The sequence below is a fragment of the Periophthalmus magnuspinnatus genome, chromosome 2 (assembly GCF_009829125.3).
Source record: "Periophthalmus magnuspinnatus isolate fPerMag1 chromosome 2, fPerMag1.2.pri, whole genome shotgun sequence".
Lineage (NCBI taxonomy): Eukaryota > Metazoa > Chordata > Actinopteri > Gobiiformes > Gobiidae > Periophthalmus > Periophthalmus magnuspinnatus.
Genome location: NC_047127.1, coordinates 18322641 through 18348337, shown reverse-complemented (window position 1 = coordinate 18348337; position 25697 = coordinate 18322641). Strand labels below are relative to the sequence as shown.

Here is a 25697-nt window from a genome sequence, read left to right as displayed (position 1 = left end):
CACTTTCTGTTTGTAGGCTAGGTCTATGGTGTGCACTGTGCCTGAGTCATAATTAACATAGTCATTCAAGCCCCTAATGAGTGGTTTCACACCTATTAGCATCCTGGCTAACCTTTCTGACCATGAGCTCACCCAGACAGAGAAAGAGGTGTTTTCCAAAGGACGAAACTTCTCTGTAACATCTTACCAGATCCTCACAGTGGACTACATTACAACACTGGGAACTGCCATTAAAAACAATAAACTTACAGAGACAGAAGCTGGAGACCTTAGACTGAAAATAACAGCTGCACTGAGCAATGCCAAACCTCCTCCCTCTAACATGACATCAGAGGAAAGGAAGACTATTGTCTAGACCAGGGGTGTCCAAACTATGGCCCGGGGGCCAAATGCGGCCCTTAGACCAATTTTTTTTGGCCCTCAAACCTACAGGGAAACTGGTCCAATTGATAATATTCAGTACTTTTTACGGCAAATTTGAATAATCCTACCAGTATAACCTAAATAACATCACATTGCATTGTCAAACAGACCAAATGTTAATATTTCAAGCCTTATTTAAAGTATGACGTCAAAACTATGTTAAATGCACCATCTGAATTATCCACTGCATTGACCACTGCGGCCCTCCGTGTCGAATATTTTTCAAGATGTGGCCCTTGGTGAAAAAGGTTTGGGCACCCCTGGTCTAGACTATCAGTTTGTTAATCTCTTTACTTTTGCAAACAGGACACGTGAGTTGTTCCTGTAATTACCAATAATGTCAGAAAAAAAAAACTCTCCATTGGTCTACATAAACTGAGGTTCTTCCTGTGCATCTTTTCTCTGTAAATCTCATAATGAACCTGGAGATTTGACTTGCTCCATTTCTGCTCAGTCCTCCAGCACTCCCTTTTCTGTGTCCTGACCCAGTCATCCTTCCTCCATGGCACTTTCTGCTTATCTTTAACCATTTTACCCTTCATCGGGGCAATGGTGTCCAGAACATTCAAAACACTGAAGTTACAAAGAGGAAAAGGAGAGGGAAAAACTCCTTAGAGGCAGTAAATGTAGCACAGGGGACCCAGGACTGGTCTGTGGGCAGGGGAGGTGATGAGGGTGCTGCTGGGACTGAAACCTTTGTTGGGGCTGTTACAAACAGGTTCAAGGCCCATGACAAGGGTCCTGGGGAAGTGATGCTGGAGATGAATCCTTCACTTGGGAAGGTGGTGGTGCTGCTGAATCCCTCATTGGGGAGATGGTTGTGGTGCTGGTGAGGACTTCTTTGCAGGAGGAGATGATTGTGCTGTTGGTGGTGACTCCTTCGCTGGGGGAGGTGATGGTTGCAGTTGTGGTGCTGCTGGTGGTGCTGACACACTGGCTCAGTCTCTGGTTGGTGCAGCAAGAATGCTTCTCTCATTCCTCTTTTCTCTCACTGGCCCAGGACCCTGTCCAGGCCGGTGCCTCAGAGCGTGGAGGAGGTCATCCGTCAGGACTCTCACTCCACCTCTGCTCAGGTGCGGGCCATTTCCCTTGAACAGGTCCTCTCGTTTCCAGAATAGATCAAAGTTCTCAATGTAGTGCAGTCCTCTGGCTACACATTTGTTGAACAGCCATGTATTCAGCTAAATTAGTTCATCTTCCTTCTGTCTATGTTGGGAAGAGGTCCACTGATGAAAGTCTTAACCTCCAACTTTATCAAGCTTCTCAGATAATTTAATGAAATCCCTTTTCAAAATTTCAGTTCCATTCCAGTGTCACCAGCACCCACGTGCACAATCAGCTGTTTAACTCCTCGGTGTGTTGACAAAACTTTTTGCCATAGTTTTGTAATCTCAGAAACAGTGTAACTGGGATAGGAGCATGTTCGGATTCCTCTGTGGCTCACATCTTTATTAGCTCCGTCTCCTAGCATCATGTTTAGATTCCTCTGTGGCTCACGTCTCTGACAGGACCATCTGCTAACAGCAGCATATCTCTGACTTTGACGTTTCGCACAGATCGCATGTCTGCCGCTGCTCTTTTGCCAACTTCATTGCTCTTGTTTTGAGGCAAAAATCCATTTTCTGTTTGTATGTTAACATCAACATCAGTCTGTGACAGTGGTAAAATCTGTTTGTAATCTGTATTTTGGGTGATGTAACTATATTAACATTGTCTTTTATCACTTGTTGCCTTGGCTTGGCATTCTTCTCTTTACAAAGTTTTGGAAAAGACACCGTATCACTCATGTTTAAGTTGAAAGTAGCAGTTTTTTTCACCCTCTTCTCTGAAAGTAACTGTGGGTTACTTACCACTGGAAGTCACAGGGAGCGTTCGGTGAAGTCTGTTTTCAAATTCTAAAGCAAAAAAATTGTTTAAAAGTCTTGGTTTCATAACTAAACATATTGTCCAGCATTGGAAGAGGTAAAATGATTAAAAAGCAAAGTAAAGAAAGAAGCAGCAGGAGCAAACAAGGTTTGTGTGTGCCCTCTTCAGAAGCAGGAAGCTGAAAACTTACTGATTCTTTGACAACAATCCACTGTAGATGCAGACAGTACAAAGTGGACCTCAAGAGCTGCTTATACAATATACTACTACAATATAGTAGTGAGTAATAAAAACATGTGGAATTTGATAAATCCAAGATATGTTTAATGCCATACTGTGGAATATTCCAGGCAATTTCCATGAGACAAGCAGGTGGCAGAACCCCCAATTCATAATATTCATAATTACATACACAACTTCCTCACTGAAAGGATGGTGAGAAGGAGGATACAAGATAACCATCTGTCGCAGGACTCCCTTGTAGCCAGTTCTCATGTGATAGATTAAATCTGCCAAGTCACCATGACACACCTGTCATGAGCGCCGCCCCCTCCACACGACTCGCACTTAATGTCATGACTGACAATGTAGAGCACATTCAAGACTCAACAGGGTGAGTGCCAATAATATCTTTATTGAATTCTTTTTGAAGGGGGAAACATGGAGATGTTAGTGCTTTGCCTGGAAAGTTCCACAGTATGGAATTAAACTTATCGATCTCACATCGTTTTTAGTGCTCAAAAATACCTTGAAAAACCTGCACTGTGAGCAAACTCATCTCTCCATCAATCTGACCTGTAACTTGTCCATTTTCTTGTTTTCATGGAGTTAAGTATAATGCCATACTGTGTAACATTCTTGGCAAAGCACTCAACCAAGAAAAGTTTCATGTTTCTCCTTTAATTATTTATGGTATGCTTGAGTCTGCATAAAGTAAGGATAAATTATTCATTATATTTTTTATGATGCACTGTGCATCCTTATCTGTCTCCATGGAGACAAGAATGTCATGCCAACAGGTACAGGTCACATCTGTGGAGAAGCGACCCAGCTCACAGTAAAAAAAATGCATATTTTTCTAAATATTCTTTTAGCAATGGATACACCTGTAATTAAAAAAAAAAAAAAGCTATAAAATCTCCATGGAGGCAAGCAAGTGGTACACTCTCCACAACAAAAGTTACATAGTTCTCCTTTAATAGGCTAATGACTGTACAGGCCTATCCAAACCCACAGCAGGAGGCATGTATTTGGGGGTTTTTTTTATGATTTTTGTTTTATTTTTCATGATTTCATCATTCATTTTTACCTCATGTGTCAAATATTTCACTTTCAAATTATTCCAACAACTCTATCAATCTCACGTCTAGACCAGGACTGAACCAGGGCTAAACCAGGACTAAACCAAGATTAAACCAAGACTGAAGCAGGACTAAACCAGGACTAAACCAAGATTAAACCAAGACTGAAGCAGGACTAAACCAGGACTAAACCAGGACTGAACCAGGATTGAAGCAAGTCTAAACCAGGAATCAAGCAGGACTAAACCAGGACAGGAGGAACATGGAAACTCTACAGGTTCCTGCCTGTCCGTTTGTGCGTTCCGGTTCTTTGATGACTTATTAGGCTCCCAACCATGACTCTTAACCTCAGTTAAAGTGTTCAGAGAACTGTGAATCACCTGCTATGCTAACAACGCAGCTAACAAAGCGGCTAACGAAGCAGCTAACAATGTGGCTAACGAACAAGAAAAACTAAGCACATCAGGGCAGTAGACTGTGATGAGATAATGGTTTTGTAACCGAGCCACAACATGAACTTTTCACATGTGTTTAAGCAAAATGTGTCCAGTCCCATTACTGATATATTGTATAAGTGTCTCCTTCTAATTATAAAGCATTTTATTGTCTGAGAATCAGGACGTGCCCTGTTAGCATGCTACTTGTTATTAGCTTTAATTAACAAGGTGAGCGAGAAATAACTTTGGACCACTCCAAACGTTTATAATGAACTACTTCTGTTTTTAAGACAGCACTCTGTCTCCGTCCCTGATTTGTACTATTGGGACAGAAGTGGATACAGTCCATGCCCAGAAATGCAAAGGTTACCAGTTCAATTCCATCTCATTCATAGTGTTGGTGCTTTCTGTAACTTCACTTGTGGAGGATTGGACACCAGCTTGTCTCCATGGTGATGTTATTGCTTTGCCTGGAATGTTACACAGTATGGTATTAAACTACACAGCTGGACCATAAAAAAAAAAAGTATTTAACTAAGCAGGTTGGGGTTACAGCAGTTGGTCAGGTCTAGGTTCAGCAACAGTCTGTGCTCAAAGAATGAGGTCAGCTGACACCTGAATATACTGAATGACCAGGTTATTCCATCAATAGATTTTTTCTTCCCTGATGACATGGGCATATTCCAAGATGACAATGCCAGGATTCATCATGCTCAAATTGTGAAAGAGTGGTTCAGGAGCATGAGACATCATTTTCACACATGGATTGTCCACCACAGAGTCCAGACCTTAACCCCAGTGAGAATCTTTGGGATGTGCTGGAGAAGGCTTTGTGCAGCGGTCAGACTCGACCATCATCAATGCAACATCTTGGTGAAAAATTAATGCAACACTGGATGGAAAAAAATATTGACATTGCAGAAGCTTATTGAAACGATGCCACAGCGAATGTGTGCTATAATCAAAGCTAAAGGCGGTCCAACCAAATATTAGAGCATGTGACCTTTTTTTGGGTGGCGACTTTTTTTCTTGCCAGGCAGTGTAGATATTAGGAAAGATGGAGTCACTAGAATGATGTGTCCTTAGGAAAGCCACTTATCCAGATATATAACAATCTATATTAACGGAACTGTATGTAAGCTTTTGATTTTTAATTTCATAAACATGACTTCTCCAGATATGAGGTAAACATGTTCAAATCGAATAGAACTTTTACTGCAAACAAAAACGCTGATTTATTCTTAATGACAAAACACTGGACATGAAGGACAAGTCGTTTATGTTTTAATTTGGTGTTTTGGTTCAAGACGATTATCCAATCATAAAGCAGAATAAGCCTCAGATGACTCTCTTATTTGGGTTGCCAGGTTCAATGCTGAAATCCAGTAGGTTTAAACCTAAAATATCTCTCTCTGATCAGATTGGTCACTACCTAAACCCCAGCACCTGCAGCCATCAGGACTCAGGGCTAGTGCAGCCTCTAGTCCTGAGTTTTCACACGAGGGATTTCATTTGAAAACAGTGAATTCATTTAAGTTTTATAATTGAGCTACATTGGTGTTTCTCCTTTCCAAACACAGGCTTGTGTCTATCTAATGTTGTAATCAAAGGCAAAAACAACGTCTTGAGCCTGGAATCTTGGAAAAACAACTAAAACAATTTTTATTTTCTGGCCGCCACAAATAAACAACATTTTAACATAATCCAAACCAAGTCATCCAACAGTTTCTGCTCTGAGAATATTCAGAGATGTTGTTTGAGTTTTGCCTGGGACCAGCCTCTGTGGTGAGGAGATGGATGAGGGGAATGCCCGTCAAATGTCCTGGAAAGATTAAGGGAAAAAATTTTGGGACCGCCGCAGTTCCCTGGGGTTCTGTACAGACTCGCCAGGGCTGCTTCTTTATAGCCACTTCTTTATTTGGGAATTCGCTTTGCAAATTTTGAGAGACGCAGATGTTGGGAATGGGAATTGTTTCCGAGTATGTCCAAGTATTGTTTCATAAAAGAGATGATTTTCACCTTTTTTTCAGTTCTATTCATGTTAATATACCCAGTAATTACCCTATAGAGTCTATGAGGGGGTAGTTCACTTCTATGGGGTATTAAGTGGGGGTATTTTTACTTCTATGGGGTATTAAAGAGACTGTATTTGACTTCTATGGGATGTTAAAGAGGGGGTATATTTCTTCTATTGGGTATTAACAGTAGCACATAACATATTTAGATCGCCATGTTTCCTTTTATAGTTTTGATGCTATATTTGCCCATAAAACAATGTTTTACTTTGCTCTTAGTACTAAATCTCCCCCCTTTCAGAGCACTATCACAACACGATCAGCTGCATCCCACTAATGAAACTACAGCACATCACATCAGGTTTGTGAAGTTGCTGTGTTCAGTTTTGCATCATGCTTTTGTATATTTATGGAGAACTGTCATGTGGAGCATGGGTAACGTAGGCTTGTGGGTGGAGCCTTGTACAGGCTTGTATTGCTAACCGTAAGAAGGGTTTGAATAGGTCCTGGGTGAGTTTACTCACTACACTAGATTACTCAAACATGCATAGTTGACATGTAAAAGCTCTTCAGACATGTTTTTGATGAGGAAACAGCGTTATAACATGGGAAAAAAAGATACAAAAAGTAAATTTTGCTGAATACTTCCCCTTTAAGTAGTTGCTTTTGTTTGGCTCTTCTTTTTATTGGGACAATCGCTTATTGCCCTGGTCCCATACAACGAGGCTGAGCTGGGCCTATGTGAGAATTTAGGACAGTTTAAGGACACTAGACCACAGGAGTGCTTACCTCGTCCCTTCAGGGGGAGATGGCTAGACCACATTACCATAGACTATTCACTGATCTGAAAACAACTGCAGTTTATCTTGGCTCACAACTTTAGGTCAACCTGTCGAGAAAAATTAAAACATTTATATTACATTTCCAGTTGTTGGTGATAGAAACTTCATATATTTACTAGTTTACTGTGTTGCACTGTGTAACTGCGCCCTTGAGGCTAGCCTCACACCAAGAAGGTTCTGGGTTTGATTCCCTGGCCTGTCTGTGTGGAGTTTGAATGTTCTGTCTGTGTCTGTGTGGAGTTTGCATGTTCTGCCTGTGTCTGTGTGGAGTTTGCATGTTCTGCCTGTGTCTGTTTGGAGTTTGCATGTTTTGCCTGTGTCTGTGTGGAGTTTGCATGTTATGCCTGTGTCTGTGTGGAGTTTGCATGTTCTGCCTGTGTCTGTGTGGAGTTTGCATGTTCTCCCTTTGTCTGTGTGGAGTTTGCATGTTCTGCCTGTGTCTGTGTGGAGTTTGCATGTTCTCCCTTTGTCTGTGTGGAGTTTGCATGTTCTGTCTGTGTGGAGTTTGCATGTTCTGCCTGTGTCTGCATGGAGTTTGCATGTTCTGCCTGTGTCTGCGTGGAGTTTGCATGTTCTGCCTGTGTCTGTGTGGAGTTTGCATGTTCTGCCTGTGTCTGTGTGGAGTTTGCATGTTCTCCCTTTGTCTGTGTGGAGTTTGAATATTCTGCCTGTGTCTGTGTGGAGTTTGCATGTTCTGCCTGTGTCTGTGTGGAGTTTGCATGTTCTGGCTAAGGTAATCCTGACTGGGGTCGAAAACCAGTAATCGATACAAAAACTAGTATCAAAACTAGATACTGATTTGAGCAGGTATCAATACTAACAAAGTAACATTCACAAGAACCTTTCCTGAAAAGCTTTAGAATGAGCTTGAGCTAAGACCACATAGACTGAAAACAACACATGGCCATCTTTGGTTCTTTTTCAGATTCTATCACATGGTTGTTACTTCCTGAGACAGGAATGTGAGAAAGAAACAAGGTAGATACATGTCAGTCATGAGCTGTGTCTCACACGTCCTCAAACAGACAGCTCTCTGAGCACTCATAATTAGACAGAACAGATTAACTCTTCAAATAAGGGAGGCATGGATCTGAAGGTCAGTGAGACACTTAACAACAGCACATTATAAATAGCAACAGGCTTTTGTTTAAACAGACATCCACGCATACACACACATAGAGCAGCAGCTCCAGTCCAAGCTCCTCCCGTGTGACTGAAGTCCTCACCCTATCTCTAAGGGAGCACCCAGCCACCCTGCGGAGGAAACCCATTTCGGCCGCTTGTGTCCACATCTTGTCCTTTCGGTCATTACCCAAAGCTCATGACCATAGGTGAGGGTAGGAATGTAGATTGACCGGTAAATCAAGAGCTTTGCCTTCCATCTGAGCTCCTTCTTTACCACAACGGTCCAATACAGCGGCCGCATCACTGTGGACGCTGCACCGATCCTCCTGTCAATCTCATCCTCCATCCTTCCCCCACTTGTGAACAAGACCTCGAGATACTTGAACTCCTCTACTTGAGGCAAGAGGGCAAACCACCTTTTTCCGGTCGAGAAAGATGGCCTCAGATTTGGAGGTACTGAGCTGTGTCTGTGGATCGGGTCGTTGAGACACCCGTCTTCGACCGCTGCCCAGTCCTCTATACCCCCGACCCATATGAGACTCTCTTGGCCCACATCGTCCTTTCGGGCTGAGCCCGGCCGGGCCCCGTGAGCAAAGGCCCAGCCACCAGACACTCACATTCGAGCCCCAACCCTAGGCCTGGCTCCAGGGTGGGGCCTCGGCTGTGCCATACCAGGCGACGTCACGATCCTTAATATATTATTCTTCATAGGGGTACTGGGAACTGCTCTTTGTCTGACCCATCACCTAGGACCTGTTTGCCATGGGAGACCCTGCCGGGGGCATAATGCCCCAGGCAACATAGCTCATAGGATCATTCAGGTACACAAACTCCCCCACCGCAATAAGGTGGCAGTTTAAGGGGGAGTCTGTATATCTCAACTGTATAATAGTCATAATGACAGAACATATCAACATGACAAAGCCCATGCTTTTCTAGTGCAATAACTTAAACCATTATTCAAACTTGTTTTATGAGGAAGTGTCTTGCTGGAAAATATTTTCTGGTTTTGGACTACAAACTTCACCACTTACTCTGTGTAACAGTCTTTTGTGCATTAAACTCCATTTGAATGACTTTTACCAGCTCAGGACCTTGTTTATGTCTGACCTAGTGGCCCCCATCCCAGACTTTGTCAAAATTACCCATAAACCCATGCAGGAATTACCCATAAAGCTTTGCAGCGGGTGTAAGTCACAGGAGGAACAATGGGGACTGTATTTGTAAGAACCCCTCATATGTAAAGCTCTGGGATTTGAGTCAGGCTCAGAGAAGGAAAACACGCACAGTATGGAGAGAGGGAAAGAGGGAGAGATGGAGGGAAAGAGGGCGAGAGGGAGGGAAAGAGGGTGAGAGGGAGGGAAAGGGGGGGAGAGGAGAGAGCGGCATGGAGAGATCGAGAGAGGAGAGAGGGAGGGAGAGAGGGAGGGAAAGGGGGGAGAGATAGAGAGGGAGGGAGTTAGGGAAAGAGGGGGAGAGGGAGGGATAGAGGGAGAGAGGAAGAGAGGGAGGAAAAGACAGGAAAAAAGGGAAAGGGGGAGAAAGAGAGTGAGGGAAAAGGAGAGAGGGCATGGAGAGGTGGAGAGAGAGAGGAGAGAGGGAGGGAAAGGGGGGAGAGGAGACAGCGGCATGGAGAGGTCGAGAGAGAGAGGGAGGGAAAGAGGGAGAGAGGGAGGGAAAGAGGGAGAGAGGGAGGAAAGAGCGGCATGGAAAGGTCGAGAGAGAGAGAGGAGAGACGGAGGGAAAGAGGGAGAGAGGGAGGGAAAGACGGATGGAAAGAGGGGGAGAGAGAAAAGGAGAGACGGCCATGGAGAGATGGAGTGGGAGGGAGTTAGGGAAAGAGGGGGAGAGGGAGGGACAGAGGGAGAGAGGAAGAGTAACAAAAATGTGAGGGAGGGGAGAGGAGAGAGAGAGGAGAGAGAGGGAGAGAGGAGGAGAGAGAGAAAGAAAGGGGGACAGAGGAGGAGAGAGAAGAGGGAGAGCAAGAGGAGGAGAGAGGCAGGATGAAAGAGAGAGAGAGGAGAAAGAGAGGGAGAGGAGGAAAGAGAGAGGAGAAAGAAGAGGAGAGAGAGGAGGAGAGAGAAGAGGAGGGGGAAAGAGAGCGAGAGGGGGGAGAGGAGGAGAGAGGAGGAAAGAGAGATGAGAGAGAAAGAGAGGGAGGAAAGAGAAAGAGAGGAGAGAGAGAAGTGCAGACAGAAGTGGAGGTAGAGAGAGTTTTATTGGTGGTTCTGGATGCTGTGGGTTTGTGAGCTGTGACCTGTGACTCTGCACCAGACGATCACTGGACTAATGAGGTAGGCTCTGTGCTTTGTTTCAAACAGGAACTTTATTTAAAATCCTGCTAAATATCTTGTATTATTACTGTTAAAAAAAAGAAAAAAAAAAAAGACAAAAACTACAACTTTTGAAAAATGAGGGTAGGCTGCACATTCTGTAAGAACAATACTACAATATTCACTAGTTTCTACTTCTCCTTTATACCCGACATTTTGAGAACTTTTCACTTTTCAAAAGATAGAATGTTTTGTTTTGAATTGGTAATTGCTATAGGCCTGGTTTTAAGATTGTACAATTTACACCTAAAACTATTATATGTTTTGAGAAGTTATATGTGATAAAACTGAGCTGCCTGTCACAGAGTAATATCAGAAATCAAAGTCAGAGTCTTTAGGCTTAAATCAACTGGATTTCAGCTTTGAAACTGGCGACGCAAATAGGAGTCTTTACAACCAAAACAACAACCAAATTATAATAAAAAAGAAGGGTATGTGCAGTGTTTTTATAATAGACAATAAATCACCATTACATTTGAACGTGTTTACTTGGTATGTAGAGACACTGAGTTCACATTTACCTGGTATGTGGGGACACACAGAGGTCACGTTTATGGAAGTTATTTCACACAAAACTCTCTTTGAGCTTTAAGCCATGTTATAATGTTGTTACCTCCTCAAAAACAGACCTAGAGTTGTGTTTTTTTTCATTCACACATGTTTGAGTAACACTTTATTATTAGTCTGTCAACATCACTTAAGCTCAATACTCGATACTGATGTCGATACCGAATGATGATTTTAGAAAATGTTGTAATTTTCAACACAAAATAACAGTACTTGTTTATAATACCATGTGGTCTTACACTAGTGCTGATAAACTCAAGATGAAACTATTCAGGAAAGTTTTATCCTGTTATGTGATTTTTTTTGTCAATACTAAAGAGTATCTAGTTTTGATACTAGTTTTAGTATCGGAGTGATGAGCAGTGATGAGAAGAATACTTACTATATTAATGTATTTCTGTGCAGTTCAAAGACCAAATTACACAATGAAGTACTGCCAGGTATTCTTTAGATTTTAGAAAAGTAACTATTCTGAACACCACCAAATGAAAAAGTAACTGTATCAGAATACAGGTACACAAAATGAGTATTCAGAATAAGTCTTTTTAATACATGTATTCAGTTACTGTACTTCCCAACACTGACGATTAGTATCTGATTTTCAATACTTTTGACACCCCTGGCATGTCATACGAGACGAGAAAACGTGCTTCCTCTGCCGTGTTCTTAAGTCCTCATAACAGAGACTATTCTCTAGCACTGGACAAACATTAACCCGAGTGCAGTCAAAGCATCGTAAACATGAATCATCTAGAACATAATAAAAAAACACTTCACATTTCACCTTCGTCTGTTTGTAAAGTAAACAGCATTTTGCCTTTGACCCAGAGCGCTCCGCCACTTTACCTGCTGTAGTGTAACTCTATACACCTCATTCCTGAAGTCACTGTGGGCACCGGCATCATCATTCAGGTTGTATTATTATTATTATACATGAGGCTGATGTTGACAGTAAATGTGTTCGATAGGGTCTACAGAGGCGTTTAAAGCCTCCACACAGTCACTGCAGTGTTGACTTGTTGATCACATGAACACTGAACATTTACACAAATCAACAATACTTTTTATCAGATTTTAGCTGCAAACTCGACTTCTCCATTTAAATAAATGACATTCCTGCTTAACTGAAAGTGCCACCACAAAGAAAATGAGGTTTAGAAGCATTTACGGAAAAAGTGCGGGTGGATTAAAGTCAATAGGTCCATGTTAGGTGCATGTTAGGTCCATATTAGGCCCATGTTAGGTCCATGTTAGGCCCATGTTAGGTCCATTTTAGGCCCATGTTATGTCCATGTTAGGCCCATGTTAGGCCCCTGTTATGTCCATGTTAGGTCCATGTTAGGTCCATGTTAGGCCCATGTTAGGTCCATGTTAGGGCCATGTTAGGCCCATGTTAGGTCTATGTTAGGTCCATGTTAGGCCCATGTTAGGTCCATGTTAGGCCCATGTTAGGTGCATGTTACTCCCATGTTAGGACCATGTTAGGTCCATGTTAGGCCCATGTTAGGTCCATGTTAGGTCCATGTTAGGCCCATGTTAGGACCATGTTAGGCCCATGTTAGGACCATGTTAGGTCCATGTTAGGCCCATGTTAGTTCCATAATAGGTCCCTGTTAGGTCCATGTTAGGTCCATGTTAGGTCCATGTTAGGTCCATGTTAGACATGTTAGGTCCATGTTAGGTCCATGTTAGACATGTTAGGCCCATGTTTGGTCCATGTTAGGCTCATGTTAGGACCATGTTAGGTCCATGTTAGGTCCATGTTAGGACCATGTTAGGTCCATGTTAGGCCCATGTTAGTTCCATAATAGGTCCCTGTTAGGTCCATGTTAGACATGTTAGGCCCATGGTAGGTCCATTTTAGACTCATGTTAGGACCATGTTAGGTCCATGTTAGGTCCATGTTAGACATGTTAGGCCCATGTTAGGTCCATGTTAGGCTCATGTTAGGACCATGTTAGGACCATGTTAGGCTCATGTTAGGTCCATGTTAGGACCATGTTAGGTCCATGTTAGCCTCATGTTAGGACCATGTTAGGACCATGTTAGGTCCATGTTAGGCTCATGTTAGGACCATGTTAGGACCATGTTAGGTCCATGTTAGGCCCATGTTAGGAGCCTCAGTTTACAATTAATGAGTACTGCTATGACACACGCTGTTTAACTCAAGCCAAAAGTAGCCAAAACTCCAAAAATACTTACACAATACACTCTGCTAATACAAGCCTGAAGTGCTACAGAGGCGTTTTAAAGCCTCCACACAATCACTGCAGTGTTGACTTGTTGATCACATGAACACTGAACATTTACACAAATCAACAATACTTTTTATCAGGTTTTAGCTGCAAAACTTTTCTCAAATTCTCCATTTAAATAAATGAGATTCCTGCTTAAATGAAAGTGCCACCACAAAGAAAGAACGGTTTAGAAGCATTTACGGAAAAGGTTCGGGTGGATTAAGGTCAATAGGCCCATGTTAGGCCCCTGTTATGTCCATGTTAAATCCATGTTAGGCCCATGTTGGGCAATTGTTAGGTCCATGTTAGGCCCTTGTTAGGTCCATGTTAGGCTCATGTTAGGACCATGTTAGGACCATGTTAGGTCCATGTTAGGCCCATGTTAGGAGCCTCAGTTTACAATTAATGAGTACTGCTATGACACACGCTGTTTAACTCAAGCCAAAAGTAGCCAAAACTCCAAAAATACTTACACAATACACTCTGCTAATACAAGCCTGAAGTGCTACATAGGCGTTTTAAAGCCTCCACACAATCACTGCAGTCTTGACTTGTTGATCACATGAACACTGAACATTTACACAAATCAACAATACTTTTTATCAGGTTTTAGCTGCAAAACTTTTCTCAAATTCTCCATTTAAATAAATGAGATTCCTGCTTAAATGAAAGTGCCACCACAAAGAAAGAGCGGTTTAGAAGCATTTACGGAAAAGGTTTGGGTGGATTAAGGTCAATGTTAGGCCCCTGTTATGTCCATGTTAAATCTATGTTAGACCCATGTTGGGCAATTGTTAGGTCCATGTTAGGCCCTTGTTAGGTTCCATGCTAAGGCCACGTTAGACCCATGTTAGGCCCATGTTACGTTCATGTCAGGTCCATATTAGTCCCATAGTAGAACCATATTAGACTCATGTTAGGTCCATGTTAGGCCCATGTTAGAAGCCTTGGTTTAGAATTGAGTACTGCTATGACACATGCTGTTAAACTGCAGCCAAAAGCAGCCAAAGCGCCAACAAAATTTAAGCCGACACAGTACACTCTGCTAATACAAGCCTGAAGTACACGTGTGTCTAAACAGAAACGGGAGTATAGGGGAGGAAACAGAGGCTGTATATATAAATGGGCATAGCGTTCTTTCAGCTCCATTGACTCTGGGTCCAATTCACTTTACTTTGAAAAACGGTGGCCCCTATCTCCATAACTGCTGCTGTCAGTTTTTGTATAGTGTGATCTAAAATGCTTCTAAAACTCTAGTACTTTAAGTAGTATTTTTCATTCACATCTTTTACTTTTACTTAAGCATAGTTTTGGTAATAGTACTTGTACTTGCAATTGACTTGACTTTCCACCAATGCATATATAGACGTGGGGAGTTACTTTGACTTGAGTAAATTTTGGAAGAATTTGTCCATCTTGTAGTAGTGGTACTTTTCAGACCTACTTGAGTAAATATTAAGTTACTCCTACTCAAGTAATATGTAGTACAGTGTAACAGTACTCTTACTCGAGTAATATATAGTGCAGTGTAATAGTACTCTTACTCAAGTAATATATAGTACAGTATAACAGTACTCTTACTCGAGTAAATTATAGTACTTTTACTTGAGTAAAAGTGGTGTTCCTTGATGTAACTTCTTTCAGTTGTTTCCTTTCAGATTTAACCATCTAATGTATATTAACCCCCCCTAAGATAATCACTTCATAGTTTGGTTTAAAATATTTGAACACTTTTGAAAGGCTTTCGTAGAAAATCAATGGGCAGCTTGATGGAGCTTTGAATACTACAGGAATGTTGAACTCCAGATAATCCAGGTTAGATTCACAGCACCAACCCCACTCTGGATGTTCATCCAGGCCCATATGCTCTGGGGCTGCATATGACGACTGCAGGATACTAAGCAAAAAGAGAGAACTAAACTGTCAACAAAAAATAGAAGGAGTGAAGATGTTTGGGTTTTATCATACCGTGGAACAATCCTAACATTTCCCTCCACCCCCCAGAAAATTCCCATCCTTTAAATGCAAAGTCAATAGAAATGTTCATGTGTGTATCTTCCAACCGCACTCTCAGATCTTCAAGTAAAATGCTCCTTCACAATGGGGGACCGAGCCTTCGGTTCAACTGCACCTCGACTCTGGAATTGCCTCCCTGCCTAGATGAGAGCCACATAGAGCCTGGACTTTTTTAAAGCTAATCTAAAGACCTTTTTATTTAGAAAAACTTATTGTTAATGTTTTTTAGCATTTAGCAATTAGTTTAAAGTTCTTGTTTTGTTATAACACTCTGAGATTATATGTAATGAAGAGTGCATTATAAATAAAATGTATTATTATTATTATTATTATTATTATTTGTATGGCACCGTAAAGTATAATCTACTACTACTACTACTAGGTCTACTACTAGTACTATTACTTCCACTATTATTACTACTATTACCTCTACTATTACTACAACTATTACTGCTACTTCCATTACTACTACTATTACTACTACTACTACTACTACTACTAGTACTGTCATTACTAGTACCACAACCAAACACACTGGAAGCATACACTCGACCTTTTTTGTATATCATATCACTACAATATATGTAAATATGCCTGTTCATTCATAAGGCGACAATAGTGATGCAACCAATTCCACCAACCCACCAACCACAGGTTTGCTACTGCGATTCCAGCTTCCACAGGTAAATGCTGTTGTTGTGTCCTTGGGCAAGACACTTAACCCACCTCGCCCCCAGTGTCTGTGTGTGCACTGATGTATGAATGTGTGTTTGAATAGGTGAAAGGTTCCTTCATGTAAAGCGTTTTGAGCCTTGAAGATGGAAAAGCGTAACTGCCAATACCTGATATTAATCAATACCAGTGTGGGGGCAGAAAAAATGGCGCTTATTTCCTAAAAAAAAAAATAAATAAATAAAAAAAATAAAATGTTGTGTTATGTAACTATTATTTCTCCTTCACATCAGTCTGTAAATATCCTTCAGTTAAAGACCCATCCACATGGGCTTAACCGATATCATGGAACCAATACCCAGTTCAGGTCATTTTTGAGTATCGCCGTTGTTATTTGATACTGATATTGGTACCGGTGCATACCTCTTTTTCATGTTAGTAAGGTCATGTTACTCAACCCTCAGTTTCAGCACAGGAGGTTTATTTATTTATTTATTTTTTTGTCTGAAGCAACCTCCATGTCTCCATGGAAATAGATAAGTGTAATGTCGTACTCACTACCACTACTGCTGTTGCTAGTACTACTACCACCTCTACTACTGGTACTACTACTACTCCTACTGTTATTACTACCACCATCCAATCCAGCTAATTTTTCAGTATTGCCACGGACATTCAATACTGGCATCTGTATGGGCTGCCCCTATTGTTCATTAGTTAGGTTATGTGGATACACCCTCCAGTTCGCGCACACTAAAGGTGTATTTATAGTTGACACAGTTGTAAAGTCATAAAGCATTATCTTGTACCCTTTGTTTTTTTAAGAGGTTTGAACTGCAGTGACCGATCTGAGCCTAGCACTGGTATAATCAGTTCTAAGCTCTGTGGTATGTAACTCATGCATGGATTTACTTTAACTTTAGCCAATGCTCCACTTTAAGGAATACAACTCTATACATTTGTGCCTGTAAAGGAATAGACAGTAAGGTAAGATATGCATTTTAACTCATACAAGCTGAGATTACATAGGATAACCTAGATAGCCTTGATTAAAGGTGCAGTACCTGATTTTTACCACCTTAAAACATGAAAAACAGAACTAGTTCATTTTAAACAGTTTGCCGTGGTCCAAAATCACCTTACTTAACTTATGAATTCAGAGGATCCTAATTCACCACGATGAGTTTATAAGCACTTTTCACAACTCTTAGAGACCAGAGCAGAGTTTTGGCGTGATTGTAATGCTACAACAACTATCATGCTAATGCACACTCTCAGACAGTAAAGCGCTTTATAATTAGATGCCAACAGTACACAGTGGACTTATTTTGACCTCAAGAGCTGTTTATACATTATGTCTGTGCTGGACACGTTTACCTCAAATACTTGCAAATTGGTCAAAATGAACTAGACAACTGACATACTGAACAAAAAAGACAATGAGAATATACCTCTATTTTCAAAGGTGTTGCCATGGCAATGTCTGACATTTCTCATTGAAATACATGGGTTTTGTTTAACTGGGATGAAAAATAATTACTTTGTCATAGACCATTCAAATTTGGTACACATATTCCTCTCATCATACTGAACAAAAAAGCCAAAGAAGACATACCTCTATTTTCAACCGTGCAGGTGTGACAATGTCATAAATGGTCTCATTGGAATGAATGGAGTAGTATTACTGAGACGCTGATTTTGGGGGGAGGGGCGATGTAAGCAAGGAGTGGCGAGGGCCTTTATCACTGCTTGCAGTTTTTATTATTATTATTATTATTTTTTTTTTTTTAACCTTTATTTAACCAGGAAAGGCCATTGAGATTACTAATCTCTTTTTCAAGTGAGTCCTGGCCTTTAAACTCATCCATCTCCTTAAAGACAAGTTACAAGGATAAATCTGTGGAGAGGTGATGCCAAGAATGCATGTCTTTCAAAGGATTTTTTAAATCTTTTTTTTTTTTTTTTTTGCGTATAATGGCATACTGTCAAAAATTTCTGTGAAAGGAATGCGCATACCAGAAAAGTTTGATTATTTCAGAATGGGTCTTTAACTGTATTAAGTTCTAAGTGTTACATTCAAATGCCTTTGACTTTGTGGGATAATACAGTTTTACACCTAGAAATGATGTGTTTTCTTAGATTTGTATTAAATTGTGTTAAATTATGATGTCTCCGAGAGGAGAGACATTAGAGGAGTTTTGGCCCAGTGCACCACAAGGTTGCTAAGTAACAATTATGGAATTCTACAGAATGACTTCACAATTTCCAACCAGGAAACCTAAACAATGACCAAATTGGGAAAATAAATGTTTGGTTTTTTGTTTTGTTTTTTCTTAATCTGAGATATAATTTTCTTTACTGTGTTTTAGTCAAATGTGTAGTCGTAGTTGTATGGCTTTCTAACTGAGTTAAAAATTCTCATAAATAAATAAATAAATACATAATAATAACAACAACAACAACAACAACAACAACAACAATAATAATAATAATAATAATAATAATAATAATAATAATAATAATAATAATAATAATAATAACAACAACAACAACAACAACAACAACAACAACAACAACAACAAATTTTGGTATAAATTTGGGTATTTTTTTCGTGTGTGCATTTTACTGCAGTTTACTGTTAGTTTGTACTCCACACTGCATCCTAATATTAGATTGGCCTATCAATTACAAGCTGTTCATATAATATATATAGCCTAAGGTCACTGTACATTGGGTATGACTGCAGTAGTAACTATAGTGTAACCATGCAATCACACATTGATTTAGTACGAGTAATAATATTTATTAGTAGTATTATTTATAGTTAGGCTTTTTAAATGTAGACTATAGTAACAATGTCGTATTTTTCAATATTTTTGCATTATTTCTCTTAGATATTTTAGATATTTCTTGTTGAAGATGAAATACTCAAATTCCCATAAATCCTTGAGAATGATTTTGTAACGCACAGTTGAGGAGATGCGTTCAATGTCCTGGTTTGACTCAACCCAATGCAACTGTACAGTCCGCTCTGTGCTGTAGCACCAGCGGCTAGCCCGGACCGCACCACTTCGCCATCTATAGGGGTAGCCGCTCTTTGCTAACACGTTCAGACGCGAAGGTAAGCGACAACACCACTGTAATTAACTTCAAATGCATTGATAAGGAAGTTAAATCGTAACAGAATAAATAGCACATGTGTTTTAAATAACAGTTGGTAATACGGTGATTAGAGTAACGCGAACGCCCCTGTTTTGCATAATGACCACGCTCCTCTCGCCGCTACATGTGGTATTTTAGGAAGACTCACTAGCCGCTATAACATTTATTTTATGAGCTTAAATCGTGTCTAAACCATTTTTGTCAACCATGCACGGACTCGTTCACGTCCCCGGACCGAAATGGTGAAAGCACAAGGAAAAGGTTAGTTTTAAAATGAAGGGCAATAATGTTACAAAACGTTTGGTCTCGTAATATACAAAATGGGGCGGTTTGTGTCAGCTAAGGAAATAACCTGATGTTTCCTCACGTGCCACGGTACAACCAGATCATTCAGTCTAATGCAATTTTAAAAAAAAACACATACACTAGAAAACCATACATATTTCAGTATTTTTATTAGACCCTTAATTCATTTTGCATTGGACTTATATTAACACCTGTGTCTATGATTCGTGCTTTGCCTGGAGGCTACAGTTATTACAGCCAGTCAGTACAGATCATTATTGGGGATTATTTTAAGTAGTTTGTGAGACTATGACTCAATGTTTACCCAAGTAATGTGTTTTATAGCCAATAATTATGAGCAAATAACTGTCTTAAACAATTTATTACAATATTTAGTGGTTATGGTAAAGGCCCATATGATGCTATTCTCTGAGCTATGTCCTGATGTTTCCTCACACACAGACCTGGAGTTGTGTTTTGTTTCATTCACACACGTTTGAGTAACACATATTTATTATTATTAGTCTGTCTACATCTCCAAAGCTCAAAATGCTCTGTTCCACCTTAGAACATGGTTAAAAGCTGCAAGAGTCAGTTTTCTGTGTAAAATAGAACCTTTAAATATCTTTTTGTCCAACAGAGGGGACATGCAGTAGCCTGTGGAGCCTGCTTGTAATGCTTCTTATCCTAAATAGTATTACAGTTAAAGGTGCACTGTTTAACTTTTCTGATGGAGGGTCTTGTCTCCATGGAGAATGCCTGGAATGTTCTGCAGTATGGCAATAAACCTATCTATTTTCCATTTATTATATTTTTCATGATGAAACTGTTATCAACCATAATTTACCTTTAAAACATGCATTCTTAATGTGAGCAGGTTTACCTCTGCACAGATCTGATCTGTAACTTGGTCTAGTAGCACCACTTGTTTGTCTGCTTGGAAAAGTTACATAGTGCACCTTTATAAAACATGATTTGCTTTTAGTTTGTGATGCCCTCAGACTCATTGAATTTGATCACTTTGAGAGAGCTTTATGGGGATTCTAGATCATGAATCTACATATTTATCCAAAATCAGCGGTGATAAAACTCCAGCCTTAAACCAGATGTGAAACTTCTCAACTCAACAAAATGACAAAGAATCCTGGTGTTAGAAGTTCAGCGGAATACTGTCAGAACGAGAGCACAGGCAGCCTCACTACTAGAACTTTGAATCACTTAAACAAAACCCACTATGGTAGCAGCAGTAATGAACATGACACTCAGTTGTTCAGTCCATTCATCGCACGATGGAGTCTCAGGCGACCAGGATGTGTATTTATTAGTGGAAAAATGTTATTTAGATGATGATGCTTTTTATGGAACAGCAGCAGAAAGGAGAAGTTAGCAAGTGAGCTGAAGATTTAGTATTTTTTAATATTTATCTGTAAAAAGATTAAACTCATGATTCACAAGTTGAATTTGTCTTTACATAAATACATATATAAATAGTAATTCCTAGTACTTTTTTTTGCAATATTATTATTATTATTATTATTGTTATTATTGTTGTTGTTGCATTTTTGCATGAACTCCCCCTGCAGGTGTCTTGTGCAGTGAAGTTTGGGTCAGACACACAGAGATTGTGTTTGCCATGCCCCCTTTTTAGTCAATTTGTCAGATGGATCTTCCTCACAACACACAGACTATTTGAGGACTTGTCAAACAGAACACAGGCACTATAGAACCACCCTGACCTCTGCCTGAAAAGTTACATAATACACCTTTAAATAACAATCTCCTTTGCAAACACCAAAACCTGTCTTCCTGCCAGTTTCTACGAACATGTTCTGAAATGCATGGAACTTTTGTATTTTGTAATTGTAATTGGCTAATTGTGACTGTTCAAAAAGAAATTTTGGCCCTAGATTCGGCCCTGTTGTTGTTATATTCAGAGCTTTAGTAGTAGCTTTTAGTAATTAGACATTACTACATTGGTATCAGTGCTGATATTACACATTTTGATGGATTGGATATCGTTTCAAAATCACAATATTCACTACATCCATTTATCCTTCAATATATGAAAGCTGGAACTATAGATTTTGGGGCTGAATATTTATTGTGTGTACGTTTTGTTTGTAAAAATGTGGAGATTTTGAGTATTTTTGTTGTAGTACAATAAGATTTGAGCTGTAAAAGGTACAATAAGTGACTTCTATGGCTGATTATTGGTTCATTCTGGGATTTGCTAAAGCTCAGGCCTTTTAATGACACTATCTATTTAAAAAAGAGTTACTAGGATTATCCTGTATTATTGCTATTGTGTCAGTGGCAAAAGGTATTTTCTGTATTATTGTTTATTGCAGCATATCTCTGTAGCGATTCATTGTGCTTCCAAATGTGTCCTGGTGACAGCTCTAGTTCCATCTTTTGAGTTGATTTCTCATTTTCTTTAAATTGGTTTAATAAGACAAATTACTGGCCCATGTCAAATATAATATAAATATATTATATTTGACATGGGCTATATTTGACCAGTAAATATTACTGAATAAATATTATTAATGATGCAGCTCCACCTACATTGGAAAAAAACGACCACTACCCGATCCACTCAGTCTCTGTGAACCGAAAGTGCATGGTTCCAAAAAGATCCTCAACCTTTGCTCAGTTGGCATTTTCATTTCAAACCATCAGACAGTGGAATCGGCTCTAGACAGTCTCAAATTGTCTGTAGATTTGAATAATTTTACTAGAAGTAAGTACATTTTAGATAATCAAATGTGGTCACATCAGTCTGGTTCATTTGTAATGTTCTGTTTCACTGTAAAAACCTGCACATAATGATTTTTTATATTGATTTGGACTGTAGGAAACATACTGTACTGGACATGGGGACATTTATTGTATTTTACTGCTAATGTTAACAATGAACCGATCTTATAATGTCATCATAATGAAATGTGTATTTTAATGTGTGTTCCCCTGCCCAGGGACTGGACATGGAGCAAAGCATGTCTTCTTTTGTAAGATTTGTACATGGTCCCTGACAAATAAATAAAGAATTTATGCCACTGACACAAAAACCCAAGAGCAGATTTAAACCACAAAACTATTCTAAATCTACAATATTGTTAAAAAATCCTGATCTGCAATTAATGAACAACAGATTTATACTATATATTTATATTCTATAATTAGCCATGTAAGTTATTTTTTCAACCTTTTACAATTTATGACTAAAAAGTTTTTATTCTGCCTCTACTCTTTTAATGTTGCCTAAAATCTTACCATACAACCAAAACCCCCCCCCAAAAATTCCCCAATAGTGCAAAGAAAAAGTGTACACATTATGAATACTGACACAGCTCCAGATGTATATAGTTACTGTAGCCTTGAGGGAGGGGCAGGAGTTGCCAGATAAGGTTCACACGCCCACAGCCTTGAAAATACTGGACAGATAAGTCCCAAAAACCAACTGCTCTACCCCCAAAATAAACTAGTTTTACGGTTTCACTGCACGCGACAATGTAAGTTGATTTTATAATATTTTGTCATTTTAAGATGGATTTAAAACATGTTTGGGTAACTTCATTTAGAAATTTTGTGGTTGCGATTCCTCTTCCTCTGTCAGTGAGTCTAAAGTGACTGGAGCTTTATGCAACAATATGAAATGATATAAACTTTTATGTTTTTGGCTCCTTCAGATATGATTTAATTCATTTTTGTGCCTTTTTTGTGAAAATACCATATACATATGTACATTAATTTAAATACTTTTATATACTACTTAAATATTTTTAATAGAATTCTGCTGTCCCTTTTTAAGTTCCACTCCATTTTACTCTTACTGTAGCACAATGAATGAGCCATTTTCAACGGCCTTTTTTCATCTATTTTAATATATGCTTTTCTTATATCAATTCATATTTTGTGTATTGTTGAGATTTTTTGCTTATGTAACTATGGCTGCATTCACATGTCACACTTATACACTCAGACATAAAGCTGGGACTAGACCAGAGACTAGACTAGGGAGTAGACTAGAGGCTAGACCAGGGACTCGACCCGGGAATCGACCAGGGACTCGACCTGGGACTCGACCAGGGACTCGACCGGGGACTCGACCAGGGACAAGACCAGGGATTCGACCAGGGACAAGACCAGGGACTCGACCAGGGACAAGACCAGGGACTCGACCAGGGACAAGACCAGGGACTCGACCAGGGACAAGACCAGAGACAAGACCAGAGACAAGACCAGAGGCTAGACCAGGAACTCCACCTGGGACTCGACCAGGGACTCGACCAGGGACTCGACCAGGGACTCGACCAGGGACTCGACCAGGGACAAAGACCAGGGACAAAGACCAGGGACAAGACCAGGGACAAGACCAGGGACAAGACCAGGGACAAGACCAGGGACAAGACCAGGGACTCCGGCTACGGACTCCGACCACGGACTAAACTAGGGACTAGACCAGGGACTAGACCAGGGACTAGACCAGGCACTAGACCAGGGACTAGACCAGGGACTAGACCAGGGACTAGACCAGGGACAAGACCAGGGACTAGACCAGGGACTCGACCAGGGACTCGACCAGGGACAAGACCAGGGACAAGACCAGGCACCAGACCACGGACTCCGGCTACGGACTCCGACCACAGACTAAACTAGGGACTAGACCAGGGACTAAACCAGGCACTAGACCAGGCACTAGACCAACCTTAAAGTCGCTGTACCTGATTTTTATTGTCTTAAAAATGTCAAAAACAGAACTAGTTAATTTTAAATGGTTTGCAGTGGTCCAAAGTTATTCCACACTTACCTTCGGCTTTCTGAGTTTTGCCATCACAGTATTTTGTTGTTTGTGTATCAGAATAAGTCCACATTTCTTAAACTTTCGTACTCTTTCTCTCTTCTTTAGGGGCGTGTTTGTTTCTTTGCCAGACTCAGTGATGGTGGAACCACAGACAGGCCAAACTCTCCTGACAAAAGCCCAAAATGGAGGCCTGTCCTATGGGCCACAGAGTGATAGGGACCCGAGGCTCCTGGAGAGGGGACAGTGGGGCAGTAAGGCTGAGTTTCTGTTGGCCGTTGCGGGGCAAATCATCGGCCTGGGTAACGTGTGGAGGTTCCCCTATCTCTGCTACAAGAACGGAGGAGGTGAGGATGCATTTAAGATTACCGGGTAGTCAGAAATGGTGACAAAATTGGCTTTGTGCACAACGGTAGTGGCCAGTTCCAGTCAGAAAGACAGTCAGCGTGATTATTTCCAGCGTAATGTAAAATTACTAAATCCTGACAGATCAGCCCGTGAACAGGAAACATGTTAAAGTCTTTAGAAATGTGAGGAAAACTTCACTGACTGCGTTTTTGTGCCTCAATGCTAATGCTAATGCCAATTTTGGAGCCTAATAAATATTTAAGTAACACCACTGATGAAATAATCTACACCTAAAAATAATGGTTTTAGCCTTACAACAAATTTAATTGCATTTAACATTTTAATATAAGTCAGTATTAGCATTGACACACAGAGATTCAGAAGTGTCCTCTGTGTGATATAAGAGGAAGTTTTCTCTTCATTTGTAAAGTGTTTAACATGTTGTCAGTGAGATCCACCTGCAGCTCCCTGTCCATTGCCTGACCCGTCAGGGCTAAACCAGGGCTAAACCAGGACTAAACTAGGACTAAACTCAGACTAAATAAGGGCTACATTATGACTAAACTAGGGCTAAAGATATTCAAGAATCCCATTTCAGAACATGTTTGTAGAGGTCTAACTACAGGGTTAGCAGCTTTCACACAGAATAAGACCCAATCGAGACACAGGGACATTTAGTTTGATTAAGTTGTAAATGCTAAGTACATTTCTGTGGCTGCAACAATAATCAAAATAATCATGACAAGTCATCTGTTAAAATGATTATAACTTGACTTAAACCTAACACTTAAGTCTCTTGCTGCAGGCGTGTTCTTTGTGCCGTACCTCCTGTTTCTGGTGCTGTGTGGAATCCCGCTCTTCCTTCTCGAGACGTCCCTGGGACAGTTCACTAGTCTGGGAGGAGTTAGCGCCTGGAGGTCTATCTGCCCCCTCTTTGGAGGTATGGAACAATGCAACACAATACAGTTTCTGATAGTCTTAAGTTTTTATTTGACCCAATTTGACTCATAAATGAACCATGTGCATTTTTGTTTTAAATTAAGTGAACTTTTTTCTGTCAAAAAGGCCATTCAAATATCCCAATATTAATATTATCGCCATTGCCATTATATGAATATGGTATTGGTGAGTACTCAGACCAAATCATCGACCTGATACCACTCTGTATGTCCAGAATGAGGACTCATAGATGCAGGTTTGCCGCTCTGTGGCTAATTCTAACACTAATGGCCAGAGCAGGTTAAATGTAGACCATGGAGGCTCTGCA

General features: G+C 40.3%; 1 protein-coding gene across 2 annotated transcripts in view; it reads left to right on the top strand.

The window, feature by feature from the left end:
• The first annotated feature begins 18896 nt into the window (after window positions 1–18896).
• LOC117383001 (sodium- and chloride-dependent GABA transporter 2-like) overlaps window positions 18897–25697 on the top strand; it is a 34976-nt gene continuing 28175 nt past the window's right edge. Inside the window, exons 1-3 of one of the 2 annotated variants that reach the window (XM_055227113.1) lie at window positions 18897–18955; window positions 24191–24429; window positions 25236–25370. In XM_055227113.1, coding sequence (XP_055083088.1) covers window positions 24222–24429; window positions 25236–25370 — 343 coding nt within the window. In that variant the 5' untranslated portion in view covers window positions 18897–18955; window positions 24191–24221. Of the gene's footprint in view, window positions 18956–19128; window positions 19258–24190; window positions 24430–25235; window positions 25371–25697 lie in introns of those variants that run through there. The other variant, XM_033980244.2, reaches the window with a different exon arrangement.